This window comes from Henckelia pumila, chromosome 4 (assembly GCF_033568475.1).
Source record: "Henckelia pumila isolate YLH828 chromosome 4, ASM3356847v2, whole genome shotgun sequence".
NCBI classification, from domain to species: Eukaryota; Viridiplantae; Streptophyta; class Magnoliopsida; order Lamiales; family Gesneriaceae; genus Henckelia; species Henckelia pumila.
In genome coordinates, this window is record NC_133123.1 from 24,810,505 (window position 1) to 24,831,545 (window position 21,041).

A 21,041-nucleotide genomic window follows, 5' to 3' on the forward strand; every position below is an offset into this window, starting at 1 on the left:
ATAACCCATTTTAAACTAATTTTAAAGCTTTCATTTTTGCTATGTGCGGCAGGGGTCTCACATTTGGTCTACCTTAAATCGTAGTTCCTCAAAATTTTATAACTCTTAATTAGTTCTGGCTTTTTGGTTGTTTTTTATTTCATTATTGTAATTGTAGTAATCTTGAGAGGTTTTGGTTTAGTCTCCCTCTCTTTCATATATTTTCAAAAAACTTTGATTTAAACACATAAGTTTAAATATACACGAGATTCTCTCTAAGTGTAGCAGAGTTTCTTAAGTCATTCAGTTTATATTTAAGTGTTTATAACCATATTATCGAGGGCTAGCAAAGAGCAGTGTGCTACCGAGTTTGTATCGAAATTGTGATTTACACGATTAAATTAATTTGAAAAATTAAACTAAAAAATTATGGGTGCAAAAAAATTTTATTTGAAACTTAAATTTTAGTTAACAACCACAACTATAGAGATTAAAAAAAAAAAAGAATACAAATGCATGAAAAAAAACAAATAGTTCACAATAATTTTTCACCATGTTTTATAAGAGTATTGTATAAACATAAACCATATAAATTAAATTAATTAGAAAAAACAAAAAGAAATCTCATTAATTAAAGTCATTAAACAAACAAGAGTATATTTATAAATTCACAATAGAATTTACATATTTATATATAAAAATAAAAAATTTATTTTAAAAAATAAGTTTTAGCAAACAACCACTACTAAAGATATAAGAAATAAAAATTCAAATGGAAAAATAAATAGCTTACAACAATTTTTTAAATTAACATGTTTTATGCAAGTAATGTTTGATCATAAACTCTAGAAAAAATTGCTTTTTTGGTCTTGTATGTCTGTCACTTTGCGATTTCAATTCTTTATATTTTCAAATTTCAGTTTTAGTCCGCTATCTTTATTTTTTGGCAATTTTAGTCCTTTTTCGACGTGGCGCTGACGTGGCACCAATTCAGTGCTGATGTGGAGCTGACGTGTACAATGTCACGTAAGCATTCTCGAATAAAAAGGACCGAAATTTCCAAAAATCGAATTATGCAGGACTAAAACTGAAATATGAAAACATAAAGGACCAAAATCGCAAAGTGACAAACATACAGGACCAAATTTGCAGTTTTCCCTAAACTATATAACTTAAATTCATTATAAAGTAATAAAGAAATCTCATTAATTAAATTTATTAAACACACAAGAGCAACCATGTAATATTTGTAAATTCACAATAGAATTTACATATAGAACTTACATATTTATTATATATAATATAGTAATAATTAATATTTGAAAACATACGTTTTAGCAAACAACCACTATTAAAGAGGTAAGAAATAATGATTCAAATCGAAAAATAAATAGCTTACAATTTTTTTCATCATGTTTTATGCAAATAATTTTTAAACATAAACAATATAAATTAAATTGATTAGAAAGAAATAAAGAAAAAAATAACTAACAATAATTTTTTCATCATTTTTATACAAGTAATGTATAAAAATAAACCATATAAATTAAATTAATTATAAAGCCAAAAAGAAACACATTAATTAAAGTCATTAAACAAACAAGAGGATGTTTGTAAATTCATAATATAACTTGCATAATTATGTATATAAATAAAAATTAATATTTGAAATCATAAATTTTAGCTAACAATCACAACTAAAGAGATAATATAAGAAATATGAAATGAAATGAGAAAAAAATAGCTCAATAATTTTTTCATCATGTTTTATGTAAGTAATGTTTAAATATAAACTATATAATTAAATTCATTAGAAATTAATAAAAAAAAAACTCATTAATTAGTGTCATTAAACACACAAGGACACCAATGTAAATTCATAATAAAACCTACATATTTATAATAGAATAGAATAGAGCAAAAGAAACCCCCAATAAATATATATATATATATATATATATATATATATATATTATGTCACATCTGCTCTCTCATTTTAATATTTGATTCGTGGAAGATGAAAATGATGATGATTTTAATATTAGATATCTCATTTTTCATATTTTTCAAAATAAATTGATTTTATTTATCTTTTTAAAATACTATTTTGTTATGCTATTTATGTGAAACGTGCTCTTCGCTTTGTGCTGGACACCTATGCGTGCATTAATCCTTCGTTTCTCATTGAATCGACAAAAATAGGTTGATTAGTGGCTGCTTATAAGCTTTTAAGTCATCATTTGATTCATTCATATCAACCAGGATGAGACAAGATAAAATCGTTATGTTAATTAATTGAAAAGATTGAGAAAGTCTGATACAATTTCTTTTCTTATTTTTTGTTATCAACTTAATTTGGAAGTTTGAAAATACCATTAATTACACGATAAAATTTTTCCAGCAACAAAACAAAAATCATTACCTCTCTGCACCAATTAAATATAACGAACTCATTATAAATTGTTAATTCGAATCCTTCAACTACACCATGAGAAAAAAATGACGTTAGTAAATCAAAAACTCAGATGTAAGCGCATTGCGCTTTAGAACATTTTTGCCCAACAATTTTTTCATTTTTTGGTTAACCATGTAAATTGTTCATTTAGCCAGTCCGATAAAATCATTGCTTCAGGCCTCAACACCCAAAACCCGAATGTTTAAAAAACAAAAGCGGAAAAAGTGAATTTTATATTGAATATTAAAATCTTATATCGAACAAAGCCCGTAATCTGTCAACATACAATTTTTTTAAAAAATTTTTTTTGCTTATTATATATGTATTGTAGTAACTACTAACTAGCTAGTAATGTATCATTTTCTTATAAATTTTTATTTTGTATACAATAAATATTTGCTTTTTTATCAAGTAAGTTTATCATTATTCATTAGGCTTCTATTTTTTTTTCTCTTTTTTAGGTATTATAAATTTTTGGATTTAAATATATCGTGATGGACTAAAATCGTGCGAAACCAAAACTATATTTTCACGTCTCTTTCATTATAATTTAGTATAAATAATAAAATAATTTATTATAATTTTAATTATATTATATTATATTATATAAATGTTTATACATATGAAAATGAGACAATTTTCACAGTGACAAATAAAATCTCTTTGATTCATCTTATATTATATTTTTATCGTCACTATTAATTAGTGAGTTTTTTTTTGTAATAATAAAGAATGAGAAGACTATACTTCACAATAAAATTGTAGATGAGTTTATTTGAGATTTTTTTACACTTTATTTATCCAACGAGATTTAGCTAAAAATATTTATATAGAGATACATATAGATTTTATTATAGATGAATTTTATATTTCAAAATTTCACAGGACATTATGTTGAACAACATGATATATTGGATTTTGTTATATATAAACATACACACACACACATATATATATATATAATTTATATATTTTTATCCTAATAATATATAACTTATTTAACATTAAGTTAAAGTCCACCCTATATCTAATTCTTGGATACGTCCATGTATGATACATAGTTGGATTCATATTTATGAGCATCAGACGATGTGACATTCATTTATAGTTGACCTCCTGCGAAGTTTCTCGAGATATGACCAATCTTAATACAGGAGAGACAATAGTTGAATCAAAGGTGTCTTTAGAGAACAATAACTCCTATCATTAAAGAACTTAACTAGGATTCTTTTATTCAAAAAGAAGAATTCACATGGAATTTCTCAGTTCTCTTATCAAATGAAATCAAATATCCACATTGTTCCCTAAAAAAAGAAAAATAGTTATTTGCACCAATCATTCCTATGAAATATTGAAAATGCACATTTCTCCACTGTGAAATTTTAATAGGCATCTTCAACCCTGACATTTTAAAAAATTAGCACAGTCGCCCCTTCAGATGAGAGATTGTTGCGCACGCGTCCCTCATGCGACTGAGCAAAGATTTTGATTTTTTTTTTTGCACCAAATACCCTTGTGAAATATTAAAAATGCATATTTGACCCCTGTAAAAATAATTTTAAAATATATTCAACTCATAATACACAATTTTTATTAAAATCTAATTATAAAATATTTAGCAAATATTTTTTGCTTTTTTATTTTTTTTTTAATTTCTAATTTATTATGATTATATAATTATTTTCTAAAAAATATTATTATTTTATTTTGTTATCATTATTTTATTAAACTTTCTTGTTATTTCCAATTTTTTCATTAAAAATGCATTTATAAACAAGATTTTACCTAAAAGTAACAAAATATTAAATCAAAATGATAAGTGCATGATAAGTACCAAGCATTTTTAATTTTATTTATTTTTAAATTTAAAATTTTTAATTAATTTATTTCTAAAAAAATTATTATTTTATCCCATTATCATTATTTTATCAAATCACTTTGTGTTTTCAACTTATCAATGTAAACATGATTCATAAATAAAGATTTAAATATCTAAAATACCAAAATATTGAATCAAGTAATAAGTTTATGAATATTACTTCTTCGATTTAGAATTATATAAGCATGTTATTTTTTTATTATTTATTACAAATTGTGTAATGCATATTCTCGAAAATTTTAAATTTTGGTTCAATAATATATAGTTCTAAATCGAAAAAATAATATATTTAAATTTATCAGTTTAGTTCAATATTTTGGTATTTGAAATTATTTAAATATTTGTTTATGAATGCATGTTTAATGAAAAAGTTGGAAATACGAAGTGAGTTTAATAAAATAATGATAACAGGACAAAATAATAATATTTTTTAGAAAATAATTAAGTAATGATAATACATTTAAAATAAAAAAATAAAAATTAATAAAGTAAAAATGTTTGCTAAATATTTATAATTGGATTTTATTAAAAATTGTGTATTATGGGTTGAATATATTTAAAAATTATTTTCACAGTGGTCAAATATTATTTTTAATATTTCACATGGGTATTTGGTGCAAAAAATATATCAAAATCTTTGTCCAGTCGCATGAGGGCCGCGTGCGCAATAATCACTCATCTGAAGGGGCGAGTGTGCTAATTTTTTAAAAGATCAGGGTTGAAAATGCCTATTAAAATTTTACAGGAGAGAAATGTACATTTTTAATATTTTACAGGGTGGTTGGTGCAAATAACTGAAAAGAAAAATATCCACATTGGGTTTTCTACTTTTCTTGACAAAGAATGCGAAAAATTTTCGTGAAAAGTTTAAACGATATAATATTCTACAGAAAGAGTCATCATTAACATCATATCGATCTTTTAAAATATTTTTTTTAAAAAAAAAAACTAATATTTTTTTAAAGCAAAAAAACTCGATTTTAATCATGATTAATTAATTTTAAAGGAGAGTTTTTTCGTTTTCCCAAAGTGCCAATGTAAATTTGCCCACAAAAATCTCTATAAATAGCCGATGCCTCCGAAGAGTCCAAACCTTCTTCCACCGACCACCCCTTCTCCCTCGAAATCTGAATGATCCAACACTTAAATCTTAAAATCCAACAGTTTTCTGGAGAACCCTAATCGAATCGATCGCCATCTTACTTTGAGATGGCGAGGATCGGGATTTCTATGGGATCAGACGCCATTAATAATAATCCCTCTTTTCTATCCACTCAGTTTTGTGTTTTGAACCCATTTTTATCAATCTCAAATCACGCCAAGAAACGCCCTCGAAAGTTCTCTTCCGTGTCGATCGCTTCATCAAATTTATCCCTTTTTTCTCCACCCCAAAGGGGAGTGTCGATGCCCGGTTTCAATGCAAAAGATGCGGTTTTTTCTTCGGAAAACATTGATTCTCTGATGCGGAAATCGGTGTCAGACATTGTAAAGCGCTTGGAGGAGGCACCTTTGTTGGTGCAAGTATATTCAGAAAGTGGGAGAAGTGAATGTAAGATAGAAAGGGCGAGTTCAGAGAGATGGCCGATGGTGAAAAGTGAATGGGAAAATGGGAAACTGAAATCTCCAAAAGGGATTATTTTTGTGAAGCAATTGGACCAAGAAAATGAAGAAGAGAGCTTTACAAAGGCATGGGGAGTGGTTGTGCAGCACAAGGGGAAGGGTTGTGGATCTGCTTGCTATTTGTTGCAGACAAGTAGAGTTTGTGGTGGGATAGGATTGGGATTTTGCACCCATTTTTGTTTGATTAAGGTGAGGAATTTTAGGGACAGTGCTTTCCAACAATTCAGCGATTCTTGGTGTTTGCAATGATGGCAATGATAGAATTAGATAGGTGGTTTGGTGTTAGATGAAAACTTGAATCCAAACCATTCTTTTGGTACATTGAAGGGAACCAAAATGATGCTTTTTAGATGATTCATGTGTTGACCCAATAATCATATTCCCCTGTGTTTTAATTGGGGGAAATTTTGAAATCTTGGCTTATGTTTGAATTATTTTTTAATATGATATCGTGTTCCTAAAACACCTCATAGGGAAGACTGTTTAATAATACTATGATAGTGTTAATACTAATAAAGAAGCAACGGAGGCTTGCACAAATCCTTGCTTTTACGAGTCTTTATTGATTCCGATCGGGAACTTTGTTCCTTCATTATGATGATATGCATGCATGAACACTGAAATGTATTTGTAATTGGGGTGACATGACATTCATGCTTTATTTGGTCTTATTTTTTCTTAGTTTTTTTTCAAAATATATTTTCATATATATTCGATAACATGAAAGTAGCAACACATAGTAACACATGATATCGTATAAGTTTCAATAGGCGCTATCTTTGGATTTATTCTTCCAACATACTGCATCATCGTCATTATTAAGCGTTGTTGTGCAAGTATTTCAATTCAACAGGTGTCATTTTATATGTGGTAAGAATTCCACATATTAATCTTTCGAAACTTCAAATCAAAACTTGTTTGTATTATAACCTTAAAAATTCAAATAGATAAAAACGCGCAAATTAGATGAAAAAAAATATTAAAGAAAAAGCAAAAAGATTCCATTAGTAACCTAACTGGAACGTGAATATCACGGTAGTATTTGGGAGAGCAAACACTTTCATAATATTGTTAAACCAAGCTAATAAACATACAACAAACTAACAGGTGGACCGATCTATAGTTACAGATGATTGAGAAATTATCAACTTAACATATATATATTATAACTCATTTATTTTATATTGTAAAGGCGAGTTGGTCCTCACACTTAGCATGTTTTGATAGTTCTACAAACACACTTTAGTCACGCATGCATTATTTGTGTAAATTATAATCGAATATAGTTTTATGAAATTATTTAGCTTTTTAGTTTTTTTTTTAAAATTTTACACTAATGGTAGTAAAAATTCTAATTTGGAATATATTTGAATAAACAAAATTTAAATATCTAGTGGAAATAAGCTGTAAAAACATGAATTTTTACAAGCAACCCTTTCACGGAAATCATTCATTTATATTTGATAAAAAAAAATGCCATAAAAATATATTTTAATAAAATTAAAACTTGTCTTAACTACCATATCTCATCATCTTTACACAAATGTTTAAAATGTACAAAAATATTTCTTTATCTTTATATAGATTTTTTAATTTTTAATTATATAATCATATCACATACATAAAAAATTTATATAGAAATTCATAAATCATAAATTTAAAAATGAAAAGATTATCTCTCCCTATATATAAAGAATCTCCCCCTTAGACACCATTTTTTCATTTGCCGAAATTATCCTTATGTGATATATATATATTATATTTTTATTTTTATTTGTTTTTTAAAAAAAATTTAATATTTCAAATTTCTATATTTTTCTCAACTAAACATTATAAATAAAATAAATTGATAAATAAATTTTAAATTTATTTTTATATTATTTTATAAATGAAAAAAATAAATTTAAATATTATCAAAAAAATAATATTTATACATAACATACAATATTAAATATATTATATTATTTTACATACGCAATGCGTGTATGCAATTATTTTAGTTTAACATAAAAAACCTCGCGTGTAAAAGGACGCTAGTTTTGAATCTGTTGATTAAAGCCAAACATTATTTTTCTCTTTTTTTTTTGTCATTTTAAAAAAAATTTCCCTACTTTTTGACAAATTTAAAATGATAGATAAGGATTGAAAATTATGTTTGGAAATCTAGAATTTCAGAAACATGATGAGAAAACGAGAGATGATAATGGCATGAAGGTTGTAAATTTATTTTAAAATAAAGGTTTAGTAGATATTTTATTGAAAAATAAGTCTCTCGATTGATAAAAAAAATGATGGTACAGTACTTTACTTATGCTATGTTATATAATATCTTTTACTATTAATTAAGTTTGAGCATCTTATAAAAACTGTTTGTTGGTGTCTTGGTTTATTTTTCAAATGCCCAAAAATACTCTTTACACTCATATTCTTTTTCAACTACTTATTTCCATCAGAATTTCTACCACAATTTTGACTATTGACTTTTTCTACCACAATTTTGACTATCTCAAAATTCAATATGCTGATTTTTATGTCATTTCAACTTTTCCATCTCTCACATCTTTCACTTTTGAAGAAAAAACACATGATGTTTGTTCGTTACACACGCAATGCGTGTACCCAGTTATGCTAGTATGCTATTAAACTGAACGGTTTGATTCGTTTTAATTTCTTCGACGTAAACAAAGTTAGTTTTTTTTAGGAGAACATAGTTAACTTTATTTATAATTTTATATATTTTTAAAATAGAAACAAAAAACTAAATTAGGGATGATTTCCAAGAAAAAAAACTCTATTTATAGTAAATACTTAAGTTTGCTATATTTGAAAATTTATGACTTGTTTGGATTGAAAAGACTACAAAAGATAATCCTAAAGTTTTTAATTGTGTAATGTCTAGATTTTTAAATAATAACTTTGCTAAAAAAAAATAACTGTTGATACACACAAATATTTTTAAATGTTCATGCACGCGTCACTATAAATATTAGTTTTTAAATATTTTATTATTATTATTTTTAACATATTTATTATTAATATTTTTATTTGATTTGATGCCATAAAAACGTTACACACAGCGCGCTCCTTGAGCCAAATTCAAATCTTTGGGATTTGCCCTGTTTCATTTGCATGTCCAGTTACAATTCCTTAAACAGATCCCAAACCCTTTTTCAAGCTGTTTGCCAAATGATTTTCTAGGTTCTTTAATCAATAATCTTACATATTTTCGTTCATTTTCTCTGGCCCACCTCTTTCATTGCTTGAATGTGTTAACTTGTATTTAAATTCGTCAGTTTGAAAATCTTGAAAGTTTGAATTCCCATTGTTTCAAAAATTTTAAACGGAAATGGATAACGGAAGTATGTTAAAGATTCGATCTTTGTCTGAGCCCAGATCTGAATCAAAGGTTGGACCGTTCAGAATAACGCTAGATTTTTGTTGTGCGGATAAGTTTTTTAGTTTTGTAATCCTCATTTTATGTGTTAAATTAAATTTCTTAGGGTTCTTGGTTTTGATTTGGTAGGTTTCTGTAGGGCAGAAAAGGGGCGTTCTTGAAGGCCATGAAACATCGGGAAATTCTCTGAAAAGAGTTAAAATGCGCGATCTTGAATCTGTTTTTCGCTCTGAAGGTGTGAGTTTAGCCTCTCTCTTTTTTCTTCTTTTTTTTCCCTTTTTTTTGGATTTTCTTGAATTTTCACTGTTTATTTGGACACGGTAATCTAAATTTATGGATTGAATAGTTAAAAATATTGTAGATTTATCGGCTTATTTAGGCTATATATATCAAGTTCAGCATATCCCTTGTGAGTTTTGTTTCTTCCTCCTCTGAATGCAAGGAAGGCTCATGTTTTATGATTCGTTTCCGTTGGTGAAAAATGGGCATTTACGGTTTGGAGTAAAAAAGATGGCTACAAAATTTTGTGCAGTCTTGTCCTTAAAATGGCAATGCGCTGCAATGGTGTTTAACAGTTCTCTGGAATTTGTCTCCCAATATACACTGAATACTATTTCTTGATAACTTAACTTTACATCTATCTATCACGATGGGAAAATTGTGGGTAAGGGGTTTTCTAGTGAGTTCATCTTCAATGAACATCCATTCACAAAATTTGAGAAATTTTGTGAAGGAAAGAAACGTTGAGAATTGCTTCCTAAAAATTCACCCTAACACTACTTAATGGTAATGGAGCACAAGATGCCTAACATTTGGGATACATCAATATTATCAGTCTGTAGTGAACAATAGGCCAATATGATATTCTTGAATGCTCATCAACTTGGAATAGATTTAGATAACTACAGGCATTGCTAATATTTCATGTTTACCGTCATATATGTGACACCGCATTCTCTGTGTTGTAAAAATCTTGGAGTTTTTGTCTATGCATGATGTAATGTCAAACAATTTACAAATACAAAATGCAACTATGTTGCACAAACACTAAACAAATTGGCTTGTATGGACACATAATGTGCCATATTTAAAATGTTGATATGCTTGAGCAACAAAGGGCCCGACAAATTTTTAAAAATAGTGATTAGTTCAACATTTCTCAAAATTTAAGGGAAACGGTTAAAAAAATTCAATTATTAGTGATCTCTTATTCATTATATGTTTTGAATTTATGGTTTCAGTTTTTTTGAAAAAAAAATGCATGATTTTTATTTTTGTAGTGGATCCATTATGTGTTGAAGTTTGTTTTAATTTCAAAATGTGATAGAATTGTATCAATATATATCAATGTTCTTATACTCTGATATTAATTTATATTTTTGGTTTTCTATTTTCAGTATTTGTAATCTACGCATTTATGTATGTATATTTCGTCTAGTTCTTGTGATGTCATGTACTAAATCTTTTAACAATATGTGATGCCGCATTACTGTTTGTGCATTATAGATGCAATATATATTTTATTACCAATAAATGAATGAGAAAGTTTTGCATAGGTTATACAGTCTGATGAGAGATGACTTGCTGGTACTTGTCCAACGAGAATTTGTAAAAATATTTTTGTTGGTTGGGAAAGAATACATGTGCTTTAAATTTTGCTAAATTATTTAGCTAATCCTCTTCTGTTTTTCCTTTAGCTGCTGAATTTGTTGTTATCTTTCTATCATGTCCAAGAAACTAATCTGAAACTAATCCCAGAAAGAAATGTAAAAAATTGGATGTAATGCAGCTCAAGCAGGAGGAGAAGCAAACAATGCGGCACAATTAGATGCCAATACTGTCTCAAGAGAACTTGATCTTAATGTTAACATTGATCCTAGCAATGATGCAAATGGTAATGAAGCTCGTGTTAAAGAAACGAACAAATCCCCTTCCTCTAAGATTCAAGCAAGGGAATGTAGGGATGGTTATGTGAAGTCTAGAGGGCTTGATCTAGATCTAAATGTTGAAGATATCTCCAGTTCCATAAACAACCACCCTTACTATTCTTACAAGAACCCTGAAAATTTGAAGTCCGTGGATGATTCTGATTGTGGAAGTTGTATAGGGCCTCTTGATGAAAAAGATTCCATGAAACTTTGGAAAGAGATTAAACAGAACGGTTATATGTCTGCTCCTTATGGAGCTGTACCAATGTCAATACCAAAGCCACGTGGGCGGAAGAGTAAAAACGACACGCTGAAGAAGAAGATAGAACTTGCAAAGAAAGAACAGATTGATCGTTTTGCAAGGGTTGCTGCTCCTAGTGGTTTACTTCATGGACTTAATCCTGGAATTATCAACCACGTGAGAAACAAAAAACAGGTTCACTCTATCATTGAAGCAATCGTTAAGTCTGAAAGAAATGAAAATCGGCTTTCTGGAAGCGATCAATTCGGTCCAATGAAGAGTGGTATAAAAGAATATGTTGAAAGCAAGAACATGGAAAATGTGAATAGTTCAGGACTAAAAGGACATGTAGCTCATCGTGAAGATACATTTCTTGGAAGCATGCAAATGAAGGGCTATCCCTTTTTCTCTGGATCAATGTCTTTGAATTCTGAGGTCACACGAGATGGTGATTCATATATGGGAGCGAGAACAACTTCAGCAAGAATGCATTCAAAGTTCAAAGCAGAAAATGATGATGATGCGCTTGTGTTTAGGCAGTTATCTTCTGAAACTGTTGCATCAGAGAACAATAGTTCTTTAACCCATGACTCAGCAAACATCAGCAGTGTTACTTCACTTTCCGTTAAAGGTTGTTTGGCTTCTCAAGTTTCCTTTCTTCCTTCCCTATTTCTGTTCTATATTTCACTCCATCATATGAAGGCTCAAATTGAGAGGAAAGAACTTTTTTGATACTGATGAATGTTATTTCTCTGCCTCCTTTTCAGCTGCTAATGTAGCTTCCCGATGGTTGGAACTTCTTAATCAAGATATCAAAGGACGACTTGCGGGTAATTTATCTTTGAAAATTATTAAAGGTACCGCCATGTACATAACATAATTTTGGAACGTTCTGCTTTCTTATCATAGCACTGAGACGAAGTAAGAAAAGAGTCCGTGCGGTAATTCAGATCGACTTACCTTCCCTAATGTCAAAAGAATTTTCATCTGACCAAGAAACAACTAAAGGTCATGGAGAAAATGCTGAAGCACACAGTATTCGATGGAGTAGTCTCTTTGGACAAATGGATAAAGCCCTTTCTGAAGAGGAGAGTCATTTGGTGAGTCGGTGATAAAGTTTTTAACCAGATAACACTGATAGAAAAGTATCAGTTATCTTTGATGCATTATTAAATATTGACTGCGCGGAACAAAGGCAGGTTCATATTTTGTTCCAACCATAACTTGGTTCCCACTCAGTTTTAGAGAAATTAATGGCTCAAAAATCTTATCATTATATGCTATCAGGAAAGTTGGCTGAACCAAGTGAAGGAAATGCAGTTGAATTGTGATAAAGGGTTCTACAAGAATAGTTCTTACTATGCTCCACAACACTCCAGTCTAACCAGAAACGATAGCAGGTGAATATTAGTAATATTTTGTTTCTCACAAAAAAAAAAAAAAAAACGAGAAAGCGAAACATGAAACAGAAAACACCATTTCTTGGAAACCGGCTCCGAAATCTTTTTTATCCTTTTAATCCATTTGAAAATGCAGATCAGCAGAAGTTGATAACTCAGAGAAGGATCTAGCAGTTAGAGCTGCTGCTGCTTCGATATATTCGACTTGCAATTTTTTGCTATCGATGGAAAACCAATCATACTGCTAATTTTCCTAGCACCTACTTGTTACTGTAGTAAGTCTGGAATGAGACATTCAAACCTGGTCATTTGTTTGTAATTGTAGCACACACTAATTGGTATAATTAGTTTGTGGTTAGGTCAGCAGATGACAAGGTAAAGTTAGTTTCTTGCTTTGTTCTTTTAATATTGTTGTCATGTTAGAGTTTAACCTTAGGCATTGGAATTATTGAGGTCATGCACATTTCCTCTGTTCTTAACTTATTGCCAAGCATAGAGAGTGTATTTGTTATTTGAATAGCTAGCTAATAATAAACTTGATTTATTTTTAAAATTTGGAATTCTATTGTTTCCACTGATGTAGAAACTTGTCCAATCTCACTATTTCAATATAATAAATTGATTTTCTGAATAAAGTTGAGAAACATAAATTATTGATTTATCCCATTTACTTTATTTTTGTCCTGAAAATTTATAATTTAATTTTTCAATCAAATTAATTCAATGTGTGTGTGTGTGTGTGTCGAATATTAACATACACTAATCATAAATTTAATTAATTACATACGAAAAAATTATTTAAAAAGGTGACATAATAGAAAACTTGAAACGACCCTAACTCTATAATAAATAAATATGCGGAAATTTTTTTTTTTTTTATTACTTACTAAATAAAATATGTACATATATGACCATACATATATGCACAAAATAAAAAGATTTAAAATAAATAAATAAATAGACAATTAAATACTTAAATAAAAATGCATTCTTAAAAATAAAATAAATATCTGAGTCAAACATTTAATTAAAAATCCTGCATAAGTAAAATGAATAAAATTTGCATGCACTGAAAATAGTTAATAAAATATTCTAACCTCACAAACACAAAAAAAAAAATAATAAAAATGTATCATGCTAAAATATTCAAAAACATGCAAGGTGACTCAGACATCTATCACGGTCACGGGGTCACTGCATGTCCGCTCATACATCCTCGCCTCCGGTGGGAGCTACATCTTCCTCTATGTACTCACCTGCACCATACCAGTGTAGTGAGCCTAGAGGCCCAACATGCTAACATAACAAGGGTTTAAAATAATTTAAAACAATTAAATACTAGTACATACATATACATGAATGAGCATGCTTAAAAATTACATAACATATCTTAACTTAAATAAACTTAACTAACATAATACATAACATTGTTGAGCAAATTAATTTTCTAACATAGCATGGTTGTATCCGTAGTGTAACCTTAAATCATACATTAAATACTGATCAGCGTGGAAACCAACGTACGTGGCCGGTGACGAATCACCTCTTAAATTGGCAGTAAACTGCCCTTCAATCATATGGGGACGAATCCCCCTTAAATTGTCACACTACTTCAACTTCCAACATAAAATATTTTCTTGCTCAACCTTAAACATTAAATTATGCATAAAATATTATTTCATGAATGCATGTACTTGAATAAACTGTGTGTCCTTCATATATATTTAATTTAATTTCTTACTAACATATAAATATTAAAATAACTTAAATGCATAAAAATAATTAAATATATATTCAGGACACATGCAAATTTTCATGGATCGTACTGGACTGCTGGCCCTAACACTCAAGCCCATTTACTTAAATCTGGCCCATTAACACTGAGACTGGCCCATTAATATACTTAAGCCCAATAAAATTATTCTAAGCCCAATTAAATTAATTTAAGCCCATTAAAATACACTAAGCCCAATAACAACTTAAACTGGCCCAATGGGCCCAAAAACCCAAGGACTGGCCCAATAACTTTTATGGGCTCCAAAAGCCCATAAAATTAATGGACTAACTTAATTAAAATTTTAAAAGCCCAAATAAAATTATTTGGGAGTCCAAATAATTTTATTTCTAATTAATTGGCCCAAAAACCAATTAATTCACAAAATATTTTAAAAATAAAAAGACTCGAGCCCGGCCCACCAAACCCGGACCCGAACTCACTTAACCCGACCCACGACCCACTGATTTGACCCGGACCCAAGGACCCGACCCGGACCCATCACCTAACCCTACCCGATCGCCCCTCCTAGTTTTCCCACAGCCGCGAGCAGCAGCTTTCCGGGGCAGTTGCCGCCGTGCTCCGGCCGTCCCCTGGCCAGAGCACCACCACCTACCTCTAGCACTCTTCAAGACGTTTCCAACCATGTAAGAACCAGCCCATACCATCAAGTATAGAGGGAGAACGAAGCTCTGCAAAACAGCCTACCCGCAGCTCACGCGCAGACAGGAGCAGCTGTGGCGTTTTGCTTCGTTCTCGAGATTCCGACCACCTAAAATCGTGAAACCAATTTCAAAACTCAGCCAACATCTAGTAGGTTCCAACCCAACAAACCTCACCCAAAATAGTGGCCTGAGGAAGGAGATCAAAGTCTTCTTCCCCAGAACCCTAAACCTGCGCGACAGGAGCATCAGAAGTGAAGAACTTCTTTTCCTGCCTACCTTAGCCTCAAACCCCAACTTGAATCGACCCTAGGGACCCTGATACATGTCTCCAACCAAGGAGCAGCAGCCATGATCAATCCATGCAAGAAAAACGTGAGTATGCAAACCAAAACAATGCAAGAACAAGATGCAACATCCAAAACCGAAACTTTCTGGAAAAAATCTTGGAAAAGTCTGATGTATACATGATACACACATGCATATACTGATATGGAGAAGAAAAGAGAAGGAAAAATCATGCCTTTCACCGTAAACTAAGAGAAGTAAGAACGTGAGATGATTCCGGGACGACGGGGCGACGACGACGAGCTTTGGACCTTCAAAAGTGTGGCTATGGTGTTCTTGGAGCTTGCTCGGTCGAAGAAGATGAAGATTTGTGAGGGTGGCGGCTGATGGGGGTGAGGGATCGGTTGAGAGGGTTTTGGGTAGCTTAGGATTTTGATTTTTGTGTTAATTAAAAATATAGGTTAAATAAATAAAGAAAAAAGGTTTTAAATATAAAATATACAACTTAAACTCCTAATTAAAAGTTAAAATCTGATAACTAAAAATAAAATCCCGAAATATTAAATTAAGGGAATTTTAAAAATACAAAAAGTCAATATTTTGGCTAATTTTGAATAAAATGGACTCCTAAAATTATATAAAATTAAATACTTAAAATTTTGAGATAATAAAACTCAAAATAATATTTTAGGGCTCTAAAAAGGCTCATAAAATAATTTGGCTAGAAAGTTGTCATCTCGTCCGTCCACGGTCCTGTCTACGCGATCAAATAATTAAAATACTAAAAATCATAAAAATCACTAATTATGTGTTAAATGGCTTAAAAATAAATTAAATCATGCACAAATAATTCACATAATTATTTAACCCATAAATCTAAAATTTAAATAATTAATTATCCTAATTATGCATGCGAATTTACGTATTTAAAAATACCGGGTGTTACAAAACTAATACAAAATTATTATATATTTGTAATAAAAAAAAACTTTAAATTTCATCCAGGAAATTAATTATATTGTAGAGTTTTAAAATATGTATTATTTTAAATATAAAATAATTGAATACAAAATACATATAATTTATTTTAACAAAATAAAATTCCATAAGTTTTTATAAAATGTAAAAGATTTTAATGTTTAAAATTAGGTTTTTGGATCAAATAAATATCTTCTTAAAACTCAAAAAAAACAAAAAGATGGAATTCAAGACATCTTAAATTTTTGCAAGAAATCTTAAATTTTGAGGTTGAGCTTGAATCGACAAATTTCAAATCTGTGAATTTCTTATATATTTTTATGTTTAAAGAATTATATCATAAACTTCAGATCTTTCTTTCATATGTTTGTATAAAATTAATGCTTCCCATCGTAACAATAAAATTATAATTATAATAGACTAAAACAAAAAATAAGAACTGTAATCGAAATTTAAAATCATTCGTCCAAAAAAACAAAAAAAAAAAAAAAAAAAACAGAAATTGTGGTGTTTGGCATTGCTGGAAGCCTGGAAAAGACGAATTGACGCGTTCCCTTTTCCTAAATTAATCCGTCAACGTTGTCGACTTGCGAATCTTGAGCCACTCTCTCTATTTGCGTTAAAATTTTCAACCATCTTCCCTTCCAAGAAACTACAAATACAAAAACAATGTTGCGGAAGATCTTCATGACCCGGGGCTTATTCTTGTTCTTCCTTCGGACCCATCTCACAAGGGATCAATCCTGTTCAAACCCGGGTCAGATATTGGGCTAAAGATTTAATCTTGGTTCCGAGAAAGTTTTGGGATAATGAGAGTTTTGAGGTTAGCCCTAACGGTGATTTTCTTGACTTGTGTTGTTGTCCCTTGTCATTCCGATGGGTCTTTTTTTGGTATCTTTCGAAAGTTAGAGCAGGATTCTGATGCTTCGAAGCTAAATGTTCAGGTATGGGCAGCCCGCATAGTTTTTCTTTTTACCCATTTGTGGCGTCTGTTGCTTTGTCTGATAATGAAAAATGTTTGATTTTAGGTATCTCCATCGCCTGGCCCCGTTCCGGTGGAGAATAGGGGTTCTGGGAATGCGCGAGGTCCTGTAACTTCGCCAAAGAAGGAGACATGTGACATGGTGGCGGATAAGTGTGATATTGTGGAATCACATGTTTCAGCCTGTGTTCCTTCTGATGGAAATGGTAGCTTTCTCTGTCTGTTTGTTTGGTTCATTTCTCTGCTGAATGAATTATCAGTTTTCAGGTTTTGTGTCCCTACTTGATAAATGAAATCACCGTTTTTTGAATTTACTTGTTCCTTCCATTTGTATATGCATGCATATGGATGATGCATTCGGTAAGTAGTGTGATGAGCTATATCGTTTGGATAGTAAATAGATGAGTCCCAATTTCATAATTCATTGTAATGATGTCTCTGTGCTGTGTGCATGAATTACTCATCAGCTGACTGTTCTCTACCGTTTGTTTTGTTAATGAATACTAACTAAAAGGTGGTAATAGAGAAGATGGCATGTGAAGTTAAGATGGAGTCATCTTTCTTGGAGTCGGTAATGATTATATTAAAGTAAGGGGTGATTGAGGTCTTACGCAAATTTTTAGGAACCTATCTTTTCGCAAATGGAACCATTCTCTGTAATTTGGTTCAAACATATTTGTGTCCCTTGTTGGCGTTGGTGGCATATTTCACTGTCCTTTTCTAGATTTGTTGTCTTACCTTCTAAATTCTAACATAGCTGCTCCACATACTTTGCCTAAATCCCCTCGAAACTCATTTGCTAATTGGTTCACAGAGGTGCTAAATCCAATTGTGTCAAAGCCTTCAAAATTATAAAAAATTTCGAATGCTAAATGCTGACTAGCTGAATAGGCATTCTTATTTATGACAAGCAAACTTGACATGAGACAAACAATCCTCCTAGTGCTTATATAGTTCTGAATGATTGCTTCTGACAAAAAAAAAAAAAAAAAGTTCTGAATGATTGCTTGCAATAAGGCAGAGAATGTCATTCCACCACTTTTATATAACAATTTGTCTAGGGATGGCGTGTATTCGAAACAAGAATTTAGTTCCCAACTTTCCTATAAAGTCTTTTAAAGGTAGCTCACCTTCACCTCAAATCTAATAAGATAGTCCTCTGTGCTCCATGAAGGCTTGTAACCTCATGGAAATACAATTCCGTGAAATGGGAAGCATTGTCTGTCTTGTGGTAAATGTCCCAAAATTGAAAATTTGTCCACAATGACAAAAATAGAATTCACAACTTTTATTTTGTTTAGGTAATCCTAGAGCAAAATCCATAGAAAAATCCACAAGGTTCACTCAAGAACAAATAAAAATGGAATTAAAGCCTTGTGAATAATGCAAGAAATAACACCTCCCCGTGTTTATTTGTGGGCTTAGACGAAACCATACAAATTGGGCCTAAAATAACATAATAACATTTGGATCACCACGTTTCCCTATTTGTTTAGATTGTAGTTCTTTGTCCATAAATTCTTGATTAGCCCTTCTCTCTTTGAATTTCTTAGCTCATGGTCTCGTTATTGAACTGCGTTTATGATTATTGGGTCTACATATTCATACTCTGCAGCATGCTTTCCATTAGGTTCATTCCATTGTGAAGACGCGAACACAACAAGTTCATTGGTATTCAGTTGGAATCTTGCATTCTCATTTAATTAGATCATCTATTATGTGTTGCTTAGTCTAAAAATGAAGCCCGATTGAAATCACAATAACTTAGCAGAACCAACGAATATCAAAACAGAAAAATTTTGCATGCTGTATACTTCGAACATTTATTCAGGAAAACTCAAGTGGTCCAGCACGGTGGGTGCTTTAATCATGTCTCAAATAATATAGAAAATTATGTTGTAGTTGACCAGACAATTGTTCAAACTTCTTGTGTTGATACAAACATTGAATAAACATGAATTGAATGAAATATTCTCAATGAATCTGGTGTGGGCCAAATTGGCTGTCGAATGAAAATAACCGTTAAACATCGTTAGAATCCAAATCTAATGAAACAATTTTTTTTTTTTTGGACTCATTTTAAAGTTTCTCATGGTTGCAAGTCTCATAGTATCTATTTTCCTAACAGTATTTCAAGCCAACTACGTACTTGTCATGAATGAGGGTGAGAGCTCTCACGGAGTAAGGATTACCCTCTTTCCTGCAAACATTACCGTGGAGGAGCATGCCGATATACCTGGACACCAAAGCAAGAAGGTACTGGCTTTTAATTTTTATTTCCTCTTTGTTCGTGTCCTAGCGTCGTCCGACCCTGACTTCCTGCTCATTTAACATGGATAGATTTCATCCTCTGTTTTATGATTTTCTTTCTGTTGATATTTCACTTGTGTTTCCCGTGACAGTTAAAATTATCGTCCAACATGGGATCAGGGTATTCTTCGATCTTGTTAAGCACTGAAAATGGAAACTGCACCATTCATTTAGGAGCTTCGCTGCCAAAAAGTTTCTATATGAATTACGTGACACCAGTAAATGGAACATACTTATTTTTGGTGACGGCATTCTTCATCGGAGGAATTTTGATCTGCTGCAAGTTTAGGACAAAGGGACGACACCTTAATGGTGTAAAGTATAAAGAACTTGAAATGGGGGAGCAGCAACCCAACTCGACATTTACAATCGAAACACCCGGAGATTGGGACGAAGAATGGGGTGATGATGACTGGGATGTGGAAAAGCGATGATATGTTCCTACCCTAAAGTGGATATGCTCTATTCAACTGGAAACGGATAAGATTGAAGTCGAGATTGAGATATACTATACTCCTCGGCCAGCCCGCGGATGACACGAACTATCAAGCCACAGATAGCCAAAGAGTAGTAAACACCCGAGTCTTACAACTTGTATGTATGCATGCAGCCTGCCTTGTTTGAAAAATATGCTACTGGGGTAGGACATTTTACAAAGTTTTGGAATACAACACACGAGAACACCAATTATCTTTTCGAATGGATTCCGCCAATTTGGACAGACATGTTGGTTTTACTTGTGCAAGGAACATTTTTTGTCTGATAGAAGCTGAATGTTCAAACTATTTGATAGGGTCTTTTTGGTTTCTTGATGATGTTTTTCTGCACTCAATAAATATGGTCAATATTATTGCTTATATGGAGTTGGTCTCTGCCACAGGATACGGATTAGAAACACTTCCTATGTTTATATACTGGTCTCATATATAATAAATATCGAGATCGTATCCACTATTAATAGAGGATTTCTTTATATGAACTCGATCCTCTGTCATTCTCTATCATTTCTTGTCCTCGACCTCTTTCAATAGCATCATGTATATTTTTATGGCTTTTAAATATCAGATTTCGTTTGAAAAGTTTCCAAACCAAATGAAATCAGGTATGTACTTTGCCAATTGCCACCTGGGCTTCTATACAAACAGTTTTCT

General features: G+C 30.9%; 3 protein-coding genes across 5 annotated transcripts; all 3 read left to right on the forward strand.

The window, feature by feature from the left end:
• The first annotated feature begins 5,522 nt into the window (after positions 1-5,522).
• Positions 5,523-6,182, forward strand: LOC140860699 (uncharacterized). The gene has a single exon (XM_073263706.1). The coding sequence runs from the start codon at positions 5,523-5,525 to the stop codon at positions 6,180-6,182; it is 660 nt and encodes a 219-aa protein (XP_073119807.1).
• A 2,900-nt stretch (positions 6,183-9,082) lies between these two features.
• On the forward strand, positions 9,083-13,334 carry LOC140867185 (uncharacterized). Of its 2 annotated transcripts, none has more exons than XM_073272259.1 (7): positions 9,083-9,339; positions 9,457-9,562; positions 11,117-12,127; positions 12,264-12,326; positions 12,406-12,596; positions 12,784-12,896; positions 13,033-13,334. In XM_073272259.1, exons 1-7 carry the CDS (start codon positions 9,280-9,282, stop codon positions 13,142-13,144), a joined length of 1,656 nt encoding a protein of 551 aa, XP_073128360.1. In that variant the 5' UTR covers positions 9,083-9,279; the 3' UTR covers positions 13,145-13,334. The 2 variants fall into 2 exon arrangements, with proteins under 2 accessions (XP_073128360.1, XP_073128361.1); XM_073272260.1 differs by having other exon boundaries at positions 9,472-9,562.
• Positions 13,335-17,162: 3,828 nt separating this feature from the next.
• On the forward strand, positions 17,163-20,887 carry LOC140860385 (uncharacterized). 2 transcript variants are annotated; one of them, XM_073263392.1, is made up of 4 exons: positions 17,163-17,542; positions 17,627-17,786; positions 19,718-19,836; positions 19,983-20,887. In XM_073263392.1, the coding sequence occupies exons 1-4, from the start codon at positions 17,408-17,410 to the stop codon at positions 20,322-20,324; spliced, it is 756 nt and encodes a 251-aa protein (XP_073119493.1). In that variant the 5' UTR covers positions 17,163-17,407; the 3' UTR covers positions 20,325-20,887. The 2 variants fall into 2 exon arrangements, with proteins under 2 accessions (XP_073119493.1, XP_073119492.1); XM_073263391.1 differs by having other exon boundaries at positions 17,169-17,542; positions 19,709-19,836.
• The last annotated feature ends 154 nt before the right edge of the window (positions 20,888-21,041 follow it).

What these genes read in the sequence shown, in the direction of transcription:
- LOC140860699 (XM_073263706.1), top strand. Translation starts at nt 5,523, where the DNA reads ATGGCGAGGATCGGGATTTCTATGGGATCAGACGCCATTAATAATAAT.
- LOC140867185 (XM_073272259.1), top strand. Translation starts at nt 9,280, where the DNA reads ATGGATAACGGAAGTATGTTAAAGATTCGATCTTTGTCTGAGCCCAGA. An exon ending in AGCCCAGATCTGAATCAAAG is followed by an intron (nt 9,340 to 9,456) that starts GTTGGACCGTTC and finishes TTGATTTGGTAG; the next exon opens with GTTTCTGTAGGGCAGAAAAG. An exon ending in ATCTGTTTTTCGCTCTGAAG is followed by an intron (nt 9,563 to 11,116) that starts GTGTGAGTTTAG and finishes GATGTAATGCAG; the next exon opens with CTCAAGCAGGAGGAGAAGCA.
- LOC140860385 (XM_073263391.1), top strand. Translation starts at nt 17,408, where the DNA reads ATGAGAGTTTTGAGGTTAGCCCTAACGGTGATTTTCTTGACTTGTGTT. An exon ending in CTTCGAAGCTAAATGTTCAG is followed by an intron (nt 17,543 to 17,626) that starts GTATGGGCAGCC and finishes GTTTGATTTTAG; the next exon opens with GTATCTCCATCGCCTGGCCC. An exon ending in CTGGACACCAAAGCAAGAAG is followed by an intron (nt 19,837 to 19,982) that starts GTACTGGCTTTT and finishes TTCCCGTGACAG; the next exon opens with TTAAAATTATCGTCCAACAT.